General features: G+C 44.9%; 1 protein-coding gene across 4 annotated transcripts in view; it reads left to right on the top strand.

Moving 5' to 3' along the window:
* Positions 1-660: 660 nt before the first annotated feature.
* LOC108936329 (transmembrane protein 178B) overlaps positions 661-16,362 on the top strand; it is a 120,117-nt gene continuing 104,415 nt past the window's right edge. The window contains exons 1-3 of one of the 4 annotated variants that reach the window (XM_018755654.2): positions 707-1,110; positions 2,022-2,486; positions 2,577-2,755. In XM_018755654.2, coding sequence (XP_018611170.1) covers positions 2,374-2,486; positions 2,577-2,755 — 292 coding nt within the window. In that variant the 5' untranslated portion in view covers positions 707-1,110; positions 2,022-2,373. The other 3 variants (XM_029248952.1, XM_029248953.1, XM_018755653.2) reach the window with 3 other exon arrangements.

Genomic DNA, 16,362 nt, shown 5'->3' with positions numbered 1-16,362 from the left:
GATCAAATCAGATAAAGTTACCCTTAATTCCTACAAGTTCTTGACGAGTTAAGGAGCAGTATCTAAAATAATAATGTTAGCATTGAAACTTGTTAGGTATTTGGAAGACCAAATATAATTAGTAGTACTAAGCAAGCGGAGATAATCACAAATATTGGGGACACATCACAATTGAATGCTGGAGGAGGGGTAGACTTCCCTGTTTTTCCTTGGTACACTTAAGATCTGAAAGGTTTTCAACTGTCAATAGAATAGCAGTCCACAAGTATAATTGATAAGGTAACCTACGAAACCTAATGGGATATTCTACTTTTCTTGCTTGAACTGCAGTGGACTTACATCATCGACACAGTTCATGAATATTTCAGTAGTTCTACCATCAATTAAACATGAACACTCACACTGTGAACGCCTTTAAATAATGCACCACTCTTTAGGATGCCCAAGATTAATGTTAAACCGCAAGCAGATAGCTGCTGTGTGTGTGTGTGTGCGCGCGCGTGTGCGTGTTGATCTGTTAGATACATACAGTAAGATAAATCTGAGAAAAAAGTGTAACTGCAGTAACATGGCTTTCCGTGCCACTTCACTGTGTGTCTTTAAGAAGGTACTTTAATAAGAGATGGATGTCACGTTGACAGCATGACATCACCATCCAGACAGAGGCGTGCAGCTCCACTGATCATGGTCACATAAGTGTGTGTACGCATGTGTGTGTGTGTGTGTGTGTGTGTGTGTGTGTGTGTGTGTGTGAGCGTGCGCGCGCGCGCGCTCGCATTTCTCGGTTTGTCTCGCCTAACGCTGCAGACCAGGCTCATCTACGCCGGACACCTGAACAAAAAACGAAAGCCATCTAAGAGGACATTTATTTGTAGGAGAACCACGAGCATCGGGCTAGTCCAGCTCTTTCCGCCGAAATGTCGTATTTACGTTCCGACTGGTTGTTGCACTTCATGTTATTCTCACATTAGAAATATATTTGTCTATATTTTTTGGGAGAAAAAGACAATTTTGTAACAGAGAGAGAGAGAAAATGGGATTACTACAAGAGTTAAACATTTGACACATTCGTAGGCCTGAATTTCAGCACCGAAACTCGATTTACGGATGGTGAGTCGCATTTTCGTCATTCGCTGTGAAAGAAAGGCAATTCAGTTGCGCTCTTATTGTCCGCGCGCTGCTGGTGCTGCTGCAAATGGAATCGGATGTAGTTGACGCCATTGAACTGCTCGTTTCAGTCTGGCATCAAGGTTTAATATGCACAATGTATGGCGACAGTCGAGGCACCCACGCTTAAAAAAAGTGGTGCTTTCGGTGCCCTAACGTGACACAGCTCGATGTGAAGGTGACAGTCGCTGCGCGCCATGAGCCCGAGGTGCAGTGACAATAGGCGCGAGGCGCGCGCAGTACAGGCGCAATCCATGATCCATCATGATGATGTTGTTCGGGTGCCCCTGGTGTTTCCATGCGTGCATGGGTTCATCACCGGCTGTCATTCAATGCACGCGATTTCGAGACAAATACACGGACGAATCGACGAACATACGTGTAAAAAAGCCACAGACGAACTTCACAGCTGAAACACGGAGGGTGCGGTGGCAATTAGCCGAACACAAAACAGCTCCATCGCCTTCACTTAGCAGGATCGATGGGGCTTCCAGCGTCGGGCTGCCGCGCTGTAGATTCCTCAGTAATAATAATAATAATAATGAAACAGCAGCAGTAGCCAGGGATACCTTCATGATTACGCTCATTTTTCGTTTCGCTGAGCGGTTTTGTTTATTGTTGTTTCCGCAATAATTGCAAAGGTAACGATGATGTAGACCTTTTTTTTTTAATTCCAAATGGTATGTCTTTAATATAATTATCATCTCGCGTTCATGATTCAGCGGACGCCTCAACGGACCGCGGACGTGTTGATTTCCCGCACGTGCAATGAGTGCGTCGCCCTGACGGACGAAATCGCGTGGAAATGACACAGTGAGTGGGGCGGCTGATGTTGTGCACATGCTTTGTTTTAGGTGTTCTGCGAGCGAGGGAGGCGTCGCTCCGGGGGCCGCGCGCGCGCGGATTTTGCGGCGGTGTCGCCTCGTGCAGAGCCAGAGGATCTGCGAGGGGAAGGGCTCGGATTGATGCGCGCAGGGGAGTGAGACACGCATCCGCACAGCCGCCACAGCCGGTCGTCAAGCTCTGAAAGACGCCTCTCCTCCATCAGCACAGAGACGACGCCTGCGCAGGCTGGCATGATCTGTCCCTCGGTGTTGTCCTCCTCGGGCTGCCGCTGCTGCCGCCGCTCTCGAGCCTGCTGAAGCCGCCCGGTCGAGCGCTCTCCGTGGTTTTGCAGCTGCGGATGCGCCTGTGAACGAAGCGAGCATGGCTGCTGGGAAGCTGCTGCTCTACGCCGGCCTCTCCCTGTCCCTGTGCGCCCTGGGCATGCTGGCCGTAGCCATCTGCTCCAACCACTGGTACGAGACGGACGCCCGCAGGTACAAGGAGCGCTGCCGAAGCTTCTCGAACCGGAGGAACGACCCGGGCTTCATCTACATTCCCAACACCAGCCTGCCACTGCGTGCCAGCAGGTCGAGGCTGGACCGCTGGGAGGAGAAGCTGCTGTTGGCCCGCAACCGGCGGCAGCTGTTCGCCATGAGCGCGGCGGACGAGTGCAGCCGCCAGTACAACTCCACTAACATGGGGCTCTGGAGCAAGTGCCACCGGCTGGGCTTCGACCAGGACATCGAGGACCTCATTCGGAAAGGTAACCACCTTCTGATCTGAGCAGTGCTTCCACGTGCAGCCCGCGAGTTGAGAGGTCAGGACAGGACAGGAACCGTGGTTTCGAGCCTCGGATATATGCGTCCTGGCGCGTTAGTGCGAGTCGCGTGAGTGTGAACAGCGGAATAAGTTCCATGGAAATAACTTGTTGCGACCCTGTGACATACCGGGTGGCGAGGCGTTCCTGCATCTCCCAACATTTCTTTAGCATTAGCTGCTCTGCTCTGGTGCCACGGTGTTCCAGGTTTCAGGGGCTTCACTGAGCACATCTCCTTTTCTTGAAACAGTGTAAGGAGGCACATAACACCGATTTTACCATGCCATTCGGCCTGATGCTTGAGGCCAAATCCCCCCTTACAGGTGCGATGGGCTGCGGGGGAGTCCATGACTGCTTGTGATGGCTTTTTTTGGTCCTCCCCAGCCTCTCAGCTTGTTACGCCACTGAGTTTTGAATGGGCAGTCAGTGTGTCATTCAAAAGCGAAAGTTGTCATGAATTTAAGAAAGGTAACGAAAGCAGGTGTGGGCTGAGGCTCTCGGTGATACCGGCCGACCATATTCAGAGGTTACGCTGCATGAAATGACGCTTTGTTTTCTTCCTCAGGCATTTCTGCTCCAGGCCAAGTGGATTCTGGTCACTGGATAGGCGCTGGGTTCTATCAGTCCTCTCAGTGAAGAACACGTTTAGGTCTGGAGATGGATGGGCAATGATGAGTGCAAGCTGCAAAACTGCAGCACGGCGTCACATTAATGACATTTAAATAGTCTTAATGTGGTTCCATCTGCAAAACAGAGTATTCGCACGAGCATAATTGTTACCAAATGCAGGAAGCGCAGCAGACCGAGAGCTCATGGTATATGGAAATGGATTGTTCTTCAACGCTTCTCCTTTGCTGCATACAACAGTGTTGATTTATGATATCAGGAAGTTCCATACCCAAAGGCCTTTGCATGGAAATGGCAATGGGCAGCATTCAGTCTTGATGTTTTCTGTAATTCTGTGTAGTAACCAGCTGGGGTATTGGTGCACTTCATCGACACTGTTGTTATCGAAGGCGATGATGTAATTTCCTCCGTTTTGTGTTACAGTATCCTGTATTATCTGTTTGTAAAGCTGGAGGTCTGTTGGGAATGTTTCTATTATATCTTTCTTAAAGGTACAGCAACAATTCAAGGCTCCTCATGAAAATCTATTACAGTAGATGTGGTATTCAGGCACTTTTGGCCTCTGCTACCCCCACACATCAGCATTGTTGTGTTTGTGTATGCGGTAGTGTGTGTGTGCACCAGTGAAATGCAGTTATACACTTTTGGAGGTCTTGATCCAGATGAGCAACATCTGTACATTAGGGTTTCCTTGACACAAGCTGACATGATATCTCACATTCCTTCTGGCTGTTTCATGGTGTGTAAGTTTGTAAAGGGGCACTCTCCCCATCCTTTTATCTACCCAACTCTGCTTTATCAGATTCCAGTCTTAGAGAGAATGCAAGGCTGGAAAGGATGGCTCTCAGGCCTGTCCATCTGTCTCCTTTACCCTCCCCTACCATCTGTCCCCCCAATTTGCAGCGAGGGTGATCCAGAAATGATCAAGACATCCAAAACATAAAATCCAATAAGGTGGGGCAAGCTCAATGTTGGGGGGGGGGCATCTGTCAAATGTTGAAGCCCTCACAACCACAAAGGATGGCAAGCAGATGGGTCTCCAGCCTCACGGTATGCAGTGCAGGGCACACCGCTTGTATTAAACCAAGATTGGATTAGTAGCTTCCTGTGGGAGCTCATCCTCCATGCTGGAGGTCTAAATTGGTCACCTAAGGGGGAAAGGAAAACATTCTTTTTGACTTGGGATGTTCCTTTGGGAAAAACATTATTCTAGTACCTGAAATGAAAATCCCAGTCCTTGTGTCTTCTCTTCACATACTGGCCATAAATACTATTAACTGATATTTTTTATTTTATTCAAAGCACTTTTTAATTGTTAATAGTCACTTTTTTGGCAGAAGTATGTAAAAAAGCTATATTTAGGCAATGGGTTTAATTATCTGCCAGAAAGGGATTTTAAAATTAATTGTATATTTGCATTTAATCCTTTCCTTAAATTTCCCGACTTTAATTACACATGGGTCTAGATTTTTAATACAAGGTAAATGTATTTGGACAGGACACTGAAGTCATATGAAGCAGTCAAATTGGGGTTGAGCTCATTATGAGTGCAATATCCGTGTAACAAAAATAGTCACCTAAACTTGTTCTAACAACCATTTTGAGCTGCTAGACCATTTTCTTACTTATTTTAACATTGGGGTTTTCTTGACATTGTCCAAAGGCACATCACGATTGCACAAACAACCCAAGAACAACACTTCCGTTCAGATGTCTGCCAAGACACGCTGAAGGACTTTTCCAACTACAATGCTGATAAAACCACATTACTACTTTATGGAAATGTAATTCCATCTGTTGTTCCATATACACAGCTGTGATCAGCTTCTCTTACCATGAACCCAGCTCAAGTGGCACGTATGGATGTACTGTTCTCACACAGGGTTATACTGTGACTTGGGGGTAGGTGATAGCCAATGGCCTAGGAGGGCAAACAGCGTAGGTGACAAGCAGGCATGCTGTTGCCCATTTGGTGGTTAGATATGGAGAAATGGGCTGTCAAGACACAGGCCCCTGCGGGGACTGGAAAAGGAAGCTCAGACACAGATCGCACTGGAATGTTGGTGTGACATCTGTAATATATTTCAGCTCTGTATACATGCTGTTAGATGAAGTTGCCTGCTCACTGTATCCTGTCCAGGACAGGGTGATCCATAGCCAATTGTGGGAGCAATAGAGCATAAGGTGGGGTACGTCCTGGGCAGCGTGCCAGTTAATCTCAGGGCATTCTCACAGCTGCAGGACAATTTAGGTGTAGGTGTTATAAAAGCCAAAATTTAGGTGTAGACAGATGTAGATGATAAAAGCCAGAATCTAAAATGAAGCGAAATTTTCTCATTTTAACCATTCATTATTGTTGTGGGAATATTTCTATTATATCTTTCTTAAAGGTACAGCAACAATTCAAGGCTCCTCAATCCAGCTTTTATTAATTTGGGGGAAAAAATATAGAGGAAATCCTATGTAAACACGGCAAGAAGATGAATGTTCAGACCAGGGGTTAGATCTAAACACACAGCTTCGGTACAGGTTGGCAGCACCATTATCTGTTGTGCTACCCTCAATTATCAAATTACTTTAAAGGATTGCTTACAACTAAAACTTATATAGTGTTGTATAACAGTAGTAAAATATTACAACTGAAGATGGGTATTTGGACAGTGTGTGTTACAACTGCCATTGTAACAGTTCTTTAGAACTGTTGCCTGAAATCACTTCATCTGCTAACACTATAGCTATGCATACCTTAGGCTTTTAGTTGAACTCCTAAGTTGTTGTGAAAGGTACCTCATGGCAGTGCCTGGAAGGGCTTAAATGCAGGATACACTACATGAGTGTAAAGGCACAGTAGCCCCCCCAGGTGTGAACTCTGGGGAGATACAGATTCTGGAATGGAACCAGAGAGCTCACAGAAGGGGTGTGGCATTGACTTTTTCCTCACTTGACTTTCCTCACTGTGGCATGGACCTCAGCACCACCATGCTGTTGGTGAAACACACACACACACACACACTTACTTTCTGAATCGCTTGTCACATACGGGGTCGCAGGGAACCAGAGCCTACCCGGCAACACAGGGCGTAGGGCCAGAGGAGGAAGGGGACACACCCAGGACGGGATGCCAGTCCGTCGCAAGGCACCCCAAGCGGGACTCGAACCCCAGACCCACCGGAGAGCAGGACCCAATGCAACCCACTGCACCCCCTTTGGTTAAACACAACCTGGCACATTGGTAAAAGAGTGGTGAGAGGTCAGTGGCAGGATAAAGGACATTACTAGTCCCAGCTGTAAATCCTGTTGAAGCACTGTCACAGGACTGCCCCTACTGTTCCAAGTCCATGGTGATCAGACTCCAGCATCTGTAAATGTCACAGCTTCTTGTTGACAAGTTGAAGCTAGCCTGGCTGTGAGGGTGCCAGAGTCTGGATTGTAACCCATAACCACCCATTACATACCTGAATCTTGAACTCACTCACACACACACACACACACACACACACACACACACACACTTTCTGAACCGCTAGTCCCATACGGGGTCGCAGGGAACCAGAGCCTAACCCGGCAACTCAGGGTGTAAGGCTGGAGGGGGAGGGGACACACCCAGGACGGGACGCCAGTCCATTGCAAGGCACCCCAAGCGGGACTCGAACCCCAGACCCACCAGAGAGCAGGACCCGTTCCAACCCCACTGCGCCACCATACCCCCCTCCTGAATCTTGAACTCTCACCACCAAAACCAACCCCCCCCCCCATCCAGAAGGACACCAGCCACTTTTATACAGTCTAGAGAGATTGTCCTCTCAGGTCCCTGACAGTCTCTGCTGAAACCCCACTTAAATTGGTGTCCACCCCAAGTATAGCTGCTATATTTCTTAAATACATTCCACATCGACCTGCTGTACATTAGGTCACACTACCCCTTATTTCCAAACAATTATAGCATAAAAAACCTCACTTTTTTGCACTATCACTTTAAAATCTGTTTACATTTCTATTTATTGAACCGACTACAACACTACACTTTATTTCATAGTGTTTTCAGTTTAGTAGATATTGTGAATTGTTCTGCGTCACGACCACGTAAGCACCTCAACCATCAGCACCTGACTCTGATTAGGCACCTGTCCGCAATCAGAACAATCGTTCATACAAACCATCTCCAGTTCCTTCCTAGTTGCGGAATCTCTTAGAGACAACTGTCTTACCCCTGCGTCCACAAACTGTTCTCAGCGACTTACCCATCTTCCTCCGTGTACCCGGCTCCTTGTTCCTGTTCCTGTTTTCCACGCTATCGACTCTCACTTCGCTTCATCCACCATGTCTTTGGATTCTTTCCTCGGACCCCATTTGCACCTCAGGTTAAACCGCACGAGTGAGAGTATTGCCTCGTCCTTCATATCTTTATAAAGAAGAATCCCGCAATTGGGTCCAGTCTGCTCTGCGTGATATACTGTAGTAGCAATAATATATGTTGTATACTGTATGTTGTCCTCTGTGTCACACCGTGGTCCAGGAAGAACGCTACTGCGCTCCAATGCATGTTTTAAACATATTGTGGAAGTGACAATAAAGTTGACTTTAACTTTGAAATTGGCATTGGGAGATGATACTGCTAGCTGCTGGCAAATGTGAAGCTATATGAAACTATACGTACAATCATTTGTTTCCGTTATTGGATTGACATTAGTATTTAGGGAAAGGACAATACTGCATGTTATATTGATGCTTAACCTTGACCTTTTTAAAATGGCAAAGGGAATTATAACCTTACTGTCTTTTAAAATTCTTGCACATATAAAAAATGGGGAAAGACTGGGTTGTTAGACATGGTATTGGAATAGCTTACATACAGAATTACAAAAAAATTGCAGAGAATTTAATGCACTTGGAAAACTACCAGTTTGACTTTTGGTCTTAAAGTAAACCAGCACATACAGGTGATTCCTTTTGTAACCAATTTGCCCTTCCTCTTTTTAAATGTCACATATTACATATTTGTAACTTGTGCTATTACGAATATTTAATATTGGACATTTGAAAACATTATGTTCCTTATCTCTATGAATGAGGCGTTGAAATCAACAATAATTCTAGCATACTTTTGGGTAACTAAGCTTTTCACTGACTTGGTCATCAGTATAAGCTTGTAGTTTTTAGCAATGAGTGGTCTGAGCTTCATTTGGGATAGGTTTACACAGTTTGGCACAGAGGAATGTTTTGAATAGAAGACCTCAAATCCGGGACTGAAACATTAACTCTGGGAATCATCCATCTGTTAAAAGACCTGGATTGCGGCCACGCCGACGGTGGCTTTGCTCGAAGTGCCTTTGGGCAGCTGATGGTGAAAGAGTTCTCCCATAAATAGGCCACCTCACACCCCCTTCGTCCTCACACCGGGCCAGTTATGATGCCAGACCTGCATGCTGTACTGTGGATTCCCTAAAGCCATGGGTCTCTACTGGCTCTTAAAGCCACAGAGTCAAAACAGAGGTGATTTTCCTTTAACATGGGCCTCCTAGCACCCAGCCAGTTCCAGTGAGATGATAACGCTGACAGTGGGTTGTAGGACTTGGGCTAGGACTTTGACAAGGCAACCTTTTTCACACAACTCACCAAGAGCATCTTTCCTTTGACCCCAAGCTCACTCAAGATGTACTTGAGTAATCCTTTCTGACATGTGGCTGGGTGACCCCAATCGTTTCAGGCGCGAGCGATCTGTCAGTGTGAATGTCGGCTGGATGAGGGGAGAGAAAAATGGCACCAATCAGCTCCTATTCAGCCAGCTGAAGTCTGACTGCTCATTAAGCTAGATGAGCACTGGGTCTTAAGCATGCTGAATGCAAACAGCAGATGTCCCTGAATAGTGGATGCATTGAAGTGCCTGGCAGAGGGTGACAATGATCGAATTCTGTCAAAGGGCGGAGCTGTTAAAGATACCAGTGTCCCAGCAAGAGTGAACGGACTCCTTCTCTGCTTGTGATTTTCATGGAAGCTTGCTCCCCCTTATTTGCATGCATGACTATTATTGTTCCAAAGACCCCAGTGCTCTTTTCTCTTCTGTGTAATTGGGAAGGTATTTAAATAAAACCATAAATTGGTCTCTGAGAAGCTGCGCTGCGTCAGTTCCCAAGAAATACTCTCTGCTTTGCGTTGTTATGGCAACACTGAGATAGTATTGGACAGATGTTATTCCTGCTCTCTGGTACGGATTATTTTTCCTTCTGCGAGGTTTTCATTGACAGCAGGGCCATACAGGGGCTCAGCCGCGCAAATATATAGTTTCTGTATGGTGTTTCGTGACGGACGTGAAGGATGGCGATACCAGCTGAAACACTGAGACGTGTTAACATACAATCACCATAAAACTGAAGGTTTGAAATCAGTGCAGGGTAGCTCTTGGACTACCTGCTACTGACTTTCAATATTTACAGTGTTCTGAACATGTATGGTATCCCTCACTGAAAGTGGCTTTCAGAACAGTTTTACCTGATTCAGAAAATATTTAGCAGGCCAAACATTATCTGTTTGGCCTGCTAAATATTGGTTTGTTCTTGGTTTGTTCTTTTGACTCCTATTGGCTACCCACTATTCTGGCTGTTATCCAAAAATGAATTTCCAGGGAAACAGCAGGGGCAAGCAGATACTGCAAGTTTGATAGTAAGTCAGCAGACGTGAAGATTAGAAGGGACAAGCAATTTAGGAAAAATGTGTGCAGTCTTCAACTCGGCCAAGGGATGTTGCTTCTGCCCTTCTTTCTGCACGCACAAGCGCCCGTGCGCACACATGCAAAAATGGACAAGCATGTACATGTATGCATGGTTTAGAGTCATGCTTTAAATTTGTTTACTTAAAAGTCCAAGTCATACAGGGTCAGTCACTACTGATATTAATATTTTAATGACATCCATTAGCTCCATGTGCTATATGCAGACGTTTGAATAGGGAAAAGAAAACATTACTTTCCTTCAGTGAGGTTCTCCGTTGATGTTTCCACACACACGCACAACACTGAGAGCTACAGGAACTGAGCCAAAAAAAAAAAAAAAGTTTGCTAGTGTCGTGTTTCTGTCCGGAAAGTGGGTCATCAGACCCAAGTGCAGCGCAGAGGCACACAAGGTGATGGGAGGATCTGAAGGTCATGGTCAGGAAACTAGCAAGGGTCACCGAGGAGCAGACGTCGTTACGAGGAAAATCCGAAAACCATGAGTCGAAGATCAGGCAATGGGTCGAAGGAAACGAGGAGAGTCAGGAGGAAGAGGGTCGAGGAACGGGAGCTTAGTCAGGAAAGGTAGACAGGGCGGTGCGAGACGCACTGGTGAGCAGTAAGGCTGAACATGGTTCTACAACGTTATGCGCTCCGGGCTGTCCTTCTGTGCATCTGGACCCTGATCAGCCGCAGGTGTTCCTCGTTGCCGAGGTGGAAGACGTGACAGCTAGATTGCTGTTTGTCCTTGATTTAAAAAAAAAAAAAATCCTACTGTGTGTTTAGGTTCACTTCTATAGTTAAAATAAAAACAATGCTTTTTGTTTTTGTAGGTGAATTCAAAATCACATGGCTCATTTACAGAAACAGTTTCTGAAATGAAATAATGGCTGGTAGCATAGTGGTTTGCACTACTGCCTTTGAATCTAGTAGTTCCTGGTTTGAATCCCACCTCCAGATGTTGTACCCTTAAGAAAAGTACTTCCTTTCAGTTGATCCCATAAAATTACCCAGCTCTATAAATGGATTGATAGTTGTAAGTACCTTAACATTGTGTGTTACTTTGGAGAGGAGTGTCAGCTAATTGAGAAATAAAATAACAAACATATTAAATATAAAAGCCTCCTGATGTCACTTCTCCTTGGTAAAATGTTTAAAAGTTTTGTCACCAGGTTATATAAACGAGGACAAAGCTGAACTGCATGCATCGGGCAACAAAACGAGCTGTCAGACAAAGTGGAAGTTGGTCCATTCCAGTAACCCAAAGCTAAGACCTTCTCGAACACAACCTGTTGCTTTTGCGCCCCAGTGGTTTTATGTTCATATTCTGGTAGCAGAACACTTCTACACATCGATCTCAACTGGAGTATGTGATATTTCCAAGATGATTCCTTGAAGTGCTGAGAACATTCTCTTTAGATCTTATTCCCTTTAGAAACAGAAGCCCTCCTTCCCCACCTCTCTCCACCTCTTACTGCAAACATCTGCTGATGTTTGAAGGTATACTGGCCAGCATTACGCACGCACATGCACGCACACACACACACACACACACACACACACACACACACACACACCTTTTGTGTACTGTGTTCCTGTGTCTTAAATGCCAGAAGGAAACCTGTCTAATTGAACCCATCCCTTCCCCCTTCAAAGACAGGATCCAGAACCTTCTAGCACACACACTGCTCGCATTATTTACCTTCACAACCAAGCTCCGTTATGTACCGTATGTAGTCTTTGACTTCCACTGCTCCCTGGTGTCAGTGTTTCTCTGCCCACCAAGAAAGGGTGTTTCAAGACTCATCCCTGTCTGTAGCAATCTCAACAGCAGCACTTGTAGAACTGTAGCGTAGGGGTCTCGCTTTCCTCATCCTCGATAGCATCAGAGCACCTTGCACCCTGTCCATGAATGCGTTTTTGTCAAGACTTGTTTGGGGAGAACAGGACAGCAGAGACTGCTGTTTTGACAACCCTCGCTTGCACACGAACCACTCTCCTCCTCTCACATCTCCAGCCTGGAAGTCTCTAAGCTGCTTCCTTAGTCTGTTTGATGCCTTGTGAGTGAAGGACACTCACCCCACCAGATTCTTCCACTCTCACAATCTGAATAAATTATGGAATAGCGCTTCCCAGCCGTCAAGGAAACAGGAGTCAGTATTAACTGTGCACGTACCCCTGTTTTCCTGCCATGACTGCTGGAGGCTAAGAGTAACACAGCAAACGGTCGGGGGGGGGGGGAGAAGAGTGTCGGCCTCAAAGTCTGTTGTTCCCAAAGTAACCTGGTTTAGCCAGGTTGAACAAACAAACAACTTCAGTGTTGGTCTGGTTGTAAGTAGGAATAATCTACAGATATTCCTCGGCTTATGATTTTTCAACTTTATGATGGTGAGCTGGCGATAGACATTCAGTAGAAACCATACTCTGAATTTTGAATTTTTCCCAGGCAAATGATATGCAGACCAATACTCTCTTGCGATGCTGGGCAGCGGCAGTGATCTGCATTTCCCAATCTGCCACGTGATTGCTATACAGATACCCCCCTATGTTTACGTTGTGTTTTGTGCATCGATCACATCACAGAAACGCCCATCTGTGTCTCCTGCTATTGGTGGGAAGAAGAAGTAGAAGAAAATTACTCTTGTGGAGAAACTCAAGATAATTGCCCAGCACGAAGGTGGCAAGCCTGTAATGACCATCGCACATATGTTAGGCTATGATGTTTGGTAGGTTAGGTGTATTAAATGAATTTTTGACTTACAATACTGTAACGGTAATTACTGCCACAATATTTTCGACTTACGATGGGTCTCGTGGAACGGAACCCCATCATAAGTCAGGGACCACCCGTACTTGCATCTTCATAGAGTTATTAATTTCATTATTATGCTGAAATAGAATAAAGATTGTAAATAGAAACTAAAGGTCTGGTGTGACATGCCATGGATGAGGGTCCTACTGGATCATTTGAAGGCCCTGGCCCTGTCAGCAAAGTCCTAGGATTTTATAAAGTGTAACCACACCTCTTACGTAATAAAGTTGAGGAAAATTGCTTGTGCAGTAATAGAGAACAACATATTAACTGTTTAAATGTTTGTTTCTTCTGTCATCTCAGGAAAGGAGTGCATGGTGTTTTCGGGAAATAGGGATAGTCTACACATAGGAAACCCATTTACAGGGACAAAACAACACAAAATGACTCAAAGTGTGTCATTCTAAGTATCTGCAGGCTTAAACTTGACTGGTTTGGTGTATTTTGGCTGTGAGGCTCCAACACAGAGAACTGCTGCATTTCTTGACATGGCAGCAGTTTGCACACGTACTTCCCAATGAGGTGAGGAATTATTGAGGCGAGAACTCAGCTCTTAGCGAATGACTGATTGCTTCATTGGATCATCATTTGCACCAGTGGCTATGCAGTACGCTTAGTAATGCCCTGATGAAGACAAAATCCTCTTGAGAGATGGCATTATCACCCAATGGCCCAAATTCATTTCCCCGAAGCTTTTCCAGAGACTTCCGCAGTCTCCAAAAGACTTAAATGCTGCAATAAAAACACTTGCCAGCTCTCACCTTTACCGCTCTGCTGTCATTGCCCAGGCACGAGGGCTGCAAAATTGACAGAAAATGTAACGATGACAGAGTAATGACTTTTTACCGCAATGCAAAAGTTTGATATTGTTTGTTGAGGACCAAGTGCTCTGTGACGCCCTGCAAAATGATGTCATGGCAGCATCTTTTCTACCATGAAATAGTGACGTGCGAATGCAGCAGCCTAGCTCATTCTGAGATGGTCCGTCACCTGTGGCTCTGTAATACGCACCAAGGTGGCTAAGGACCCTTTGTCACTGCGTTTCAATATCATAATACTTTGTTATTACGTGTCAGTTTGAGTTACTCGACATACGTCTCAGGTGTAAACTGGGCACTTTTCTAAAAACTGCTGGACTCTGCTTTTACAGAATAGAGGTGATGGTGCACACTAAGGACAACATTGTGGGATACAGTAGTAGTGCTGTAAGCAGTATCAAATCCCACAGCCCTTCCTTTCAACTACCATTGACGCTTGTAGCACTCCGGTGACTCCAGGACACCCCACCTAGCTCCTTGCTTGCAAGGACACGCACCCACATGGTGGCAGGGGCATTGTGATCCAGTCCCAGCCCATGGATCGACATCCTTTGCAGTTAACCTTGGGCTGTGACTGAAACCCCACAGTCTCCACCGCTGCCATTTTTATTGGCTAAAACTCCCTTGTCCCCCTTATCTTTTGTCCGCTCCATTGATCTCTGGATTACCTGTAATTGAATTCATAATAGGTGAATTAAAGAAGGGCAAATGGTTACAAACTTGATTTTTGTTGTTCTTCAAAGGCACAGCAGTGGAGGGTGTTATTAGGTGTAAAACAAAGGAACATTGTCACTGCCTTTGTCAGGAGGGCACTTGAACAAAAACCGACAGAACAAGTTGAAGCAGTGGATGATGTTCCTGTATCCACCCATTACTGCTTAAATGTGAGCAAGTGGGTGGTCATGTTTCCTTAGTCTAAGATGGTACCTTAAATTTTGGGTTAGGCACCCACAAAGTTGAAATACCCTCTCACAGTGATTTTACGCAGTCGCAATTGACAAGTCATCATATTGCATTCAAAGAAATATCAGTTTTTTTTTAGATTTAGTCATTTAGCTGACACTTTTCTCCAAAGCAGCTTATAATGTTAAGATAATTACAGTTATTTACCTATTTATACAACATTACTGGAGCAATTTTAGGGTAAGTACTTTGCTCAAGGGTGCTACAGCTAGAGATTGAATCATCAATCATTGCGTCCAAATACAGCTGCTCTAACCACTACGCTACCAGCTTTTTCCTTCACATAGTCTCAGAAAAAATAAAGGGTTAAAGAAAGAGCCATGGAGAAGAAATCAATTCAGAGCTTGTAGCCTAAGATGGTTGCTGTGGACACTCTTCATGGAGACGAGATCAGTGTTCTAGCCCACCATTCAATTGCTGTCATACCAGTTCACGTTCAGATGAAGATTTTGCTGTATAACAGAAAAAGATATCTGGCCAATGATGTCTAGACACGTGAGCTGTACGAGTGTCACTAAAGACATGTCGAATGAATGAGCAGTATGGAAACTAAGCTCCCAAAGCTGGATGAGCTGGACGTTGTCAGTGCCGAAGCTAAAGAAAATCTTGCCCTCTCTTGCAGCTTCGGGAACAAACTCACCAGTGATTGCGTGAATAGCTTGGAAAATTGTATTGTTGAGGCTAAACACAGGATCTCTGCTTTGGAGCATTTGGATGAATCACAAGCTGTGTCAATAGTTGACCTGGAGCTAAAAGTAAGGCTGCACCAAATGAAAGTAAATGAAGCAGAACATAAAAATAGGCAGGACTTACTAGAATGCTGAAGGAAATATTCTTCTTAAACGATTTTTGCAGGAAGAATTACGTTTCCGGATGTGATTGCCCACTGTATCCAATTGACATAAGAGCCACACTCCTAAAGCAAACGCCCACCTAAAGACTTTTCTGGTTAGATTTCCATGTCTCTCAAAGAAGATATTGAAAGAACAGCACTGAAGAAGCACTTTCATAGAGATTCTAGTCTGGAATTCTACCTGGTTGCAAGCAGATGTCCTACAAAGATGATGGGAACTCATTGAGGTTTTCAGATGTTTTACAGAATGCTGAGTTTACAAAGTCATGTTTCTTTCCCTTTTGTTTCTTGTTTCTTTTCTAATTTCAGTTTTTCTTCAAATTTTTTTTAATTGAAATTTGCTGTATTTTGTTTGGGGCTATTTGCCCTTTTTATTTTGTTTACAGTGGGTTTATGCGCAATATGATAACTTGATAGGGTGCATCAGTTGGTTGCGATCGCTGTCCTGCAATGATATGTGCTGACTGAAACGTTCTTAGTGGCTGGAGAAAGTTGGAGGTTCTCTTGGTTTTTGTGTATAACTTAGCTGTCATTACTGTACATGTATTTGCATCTTTGGGTTTTGTCCGCTCTCTGCATCTGTCTTCTACTTTACTGGGTCACGTGTTCCTGTTTACGTTGTGTTTGTTAACATGACAGATTGTATTACAAAGGTTACATCATTTTTGCAATTCCAATAAAATTATGATAAGGAGGATTTAAGTATGTGAAAATATTCTTAACCTCCGTGTACAGTCCTCCAGTTAGTCTTTATAGGATATTGTCATTAAGTCT

Source organism: Scleropages formosus, chromosome 24 (genome assembly GCF_900964775.1).
Source record: "Scleropages formosus chromosome 24, fSclFor1.1, whole genome shotgun sequence".
Lineage (NCBI taxonomy): Eukaryota > Metazoa > Chordata > Actinopteri > Osteoglossiformes > Osteoglossidae > Scleropages > Scleropages formosus.
This window is presented reverse-complemented; position numbering and strand designations above follow the sequence as displayed.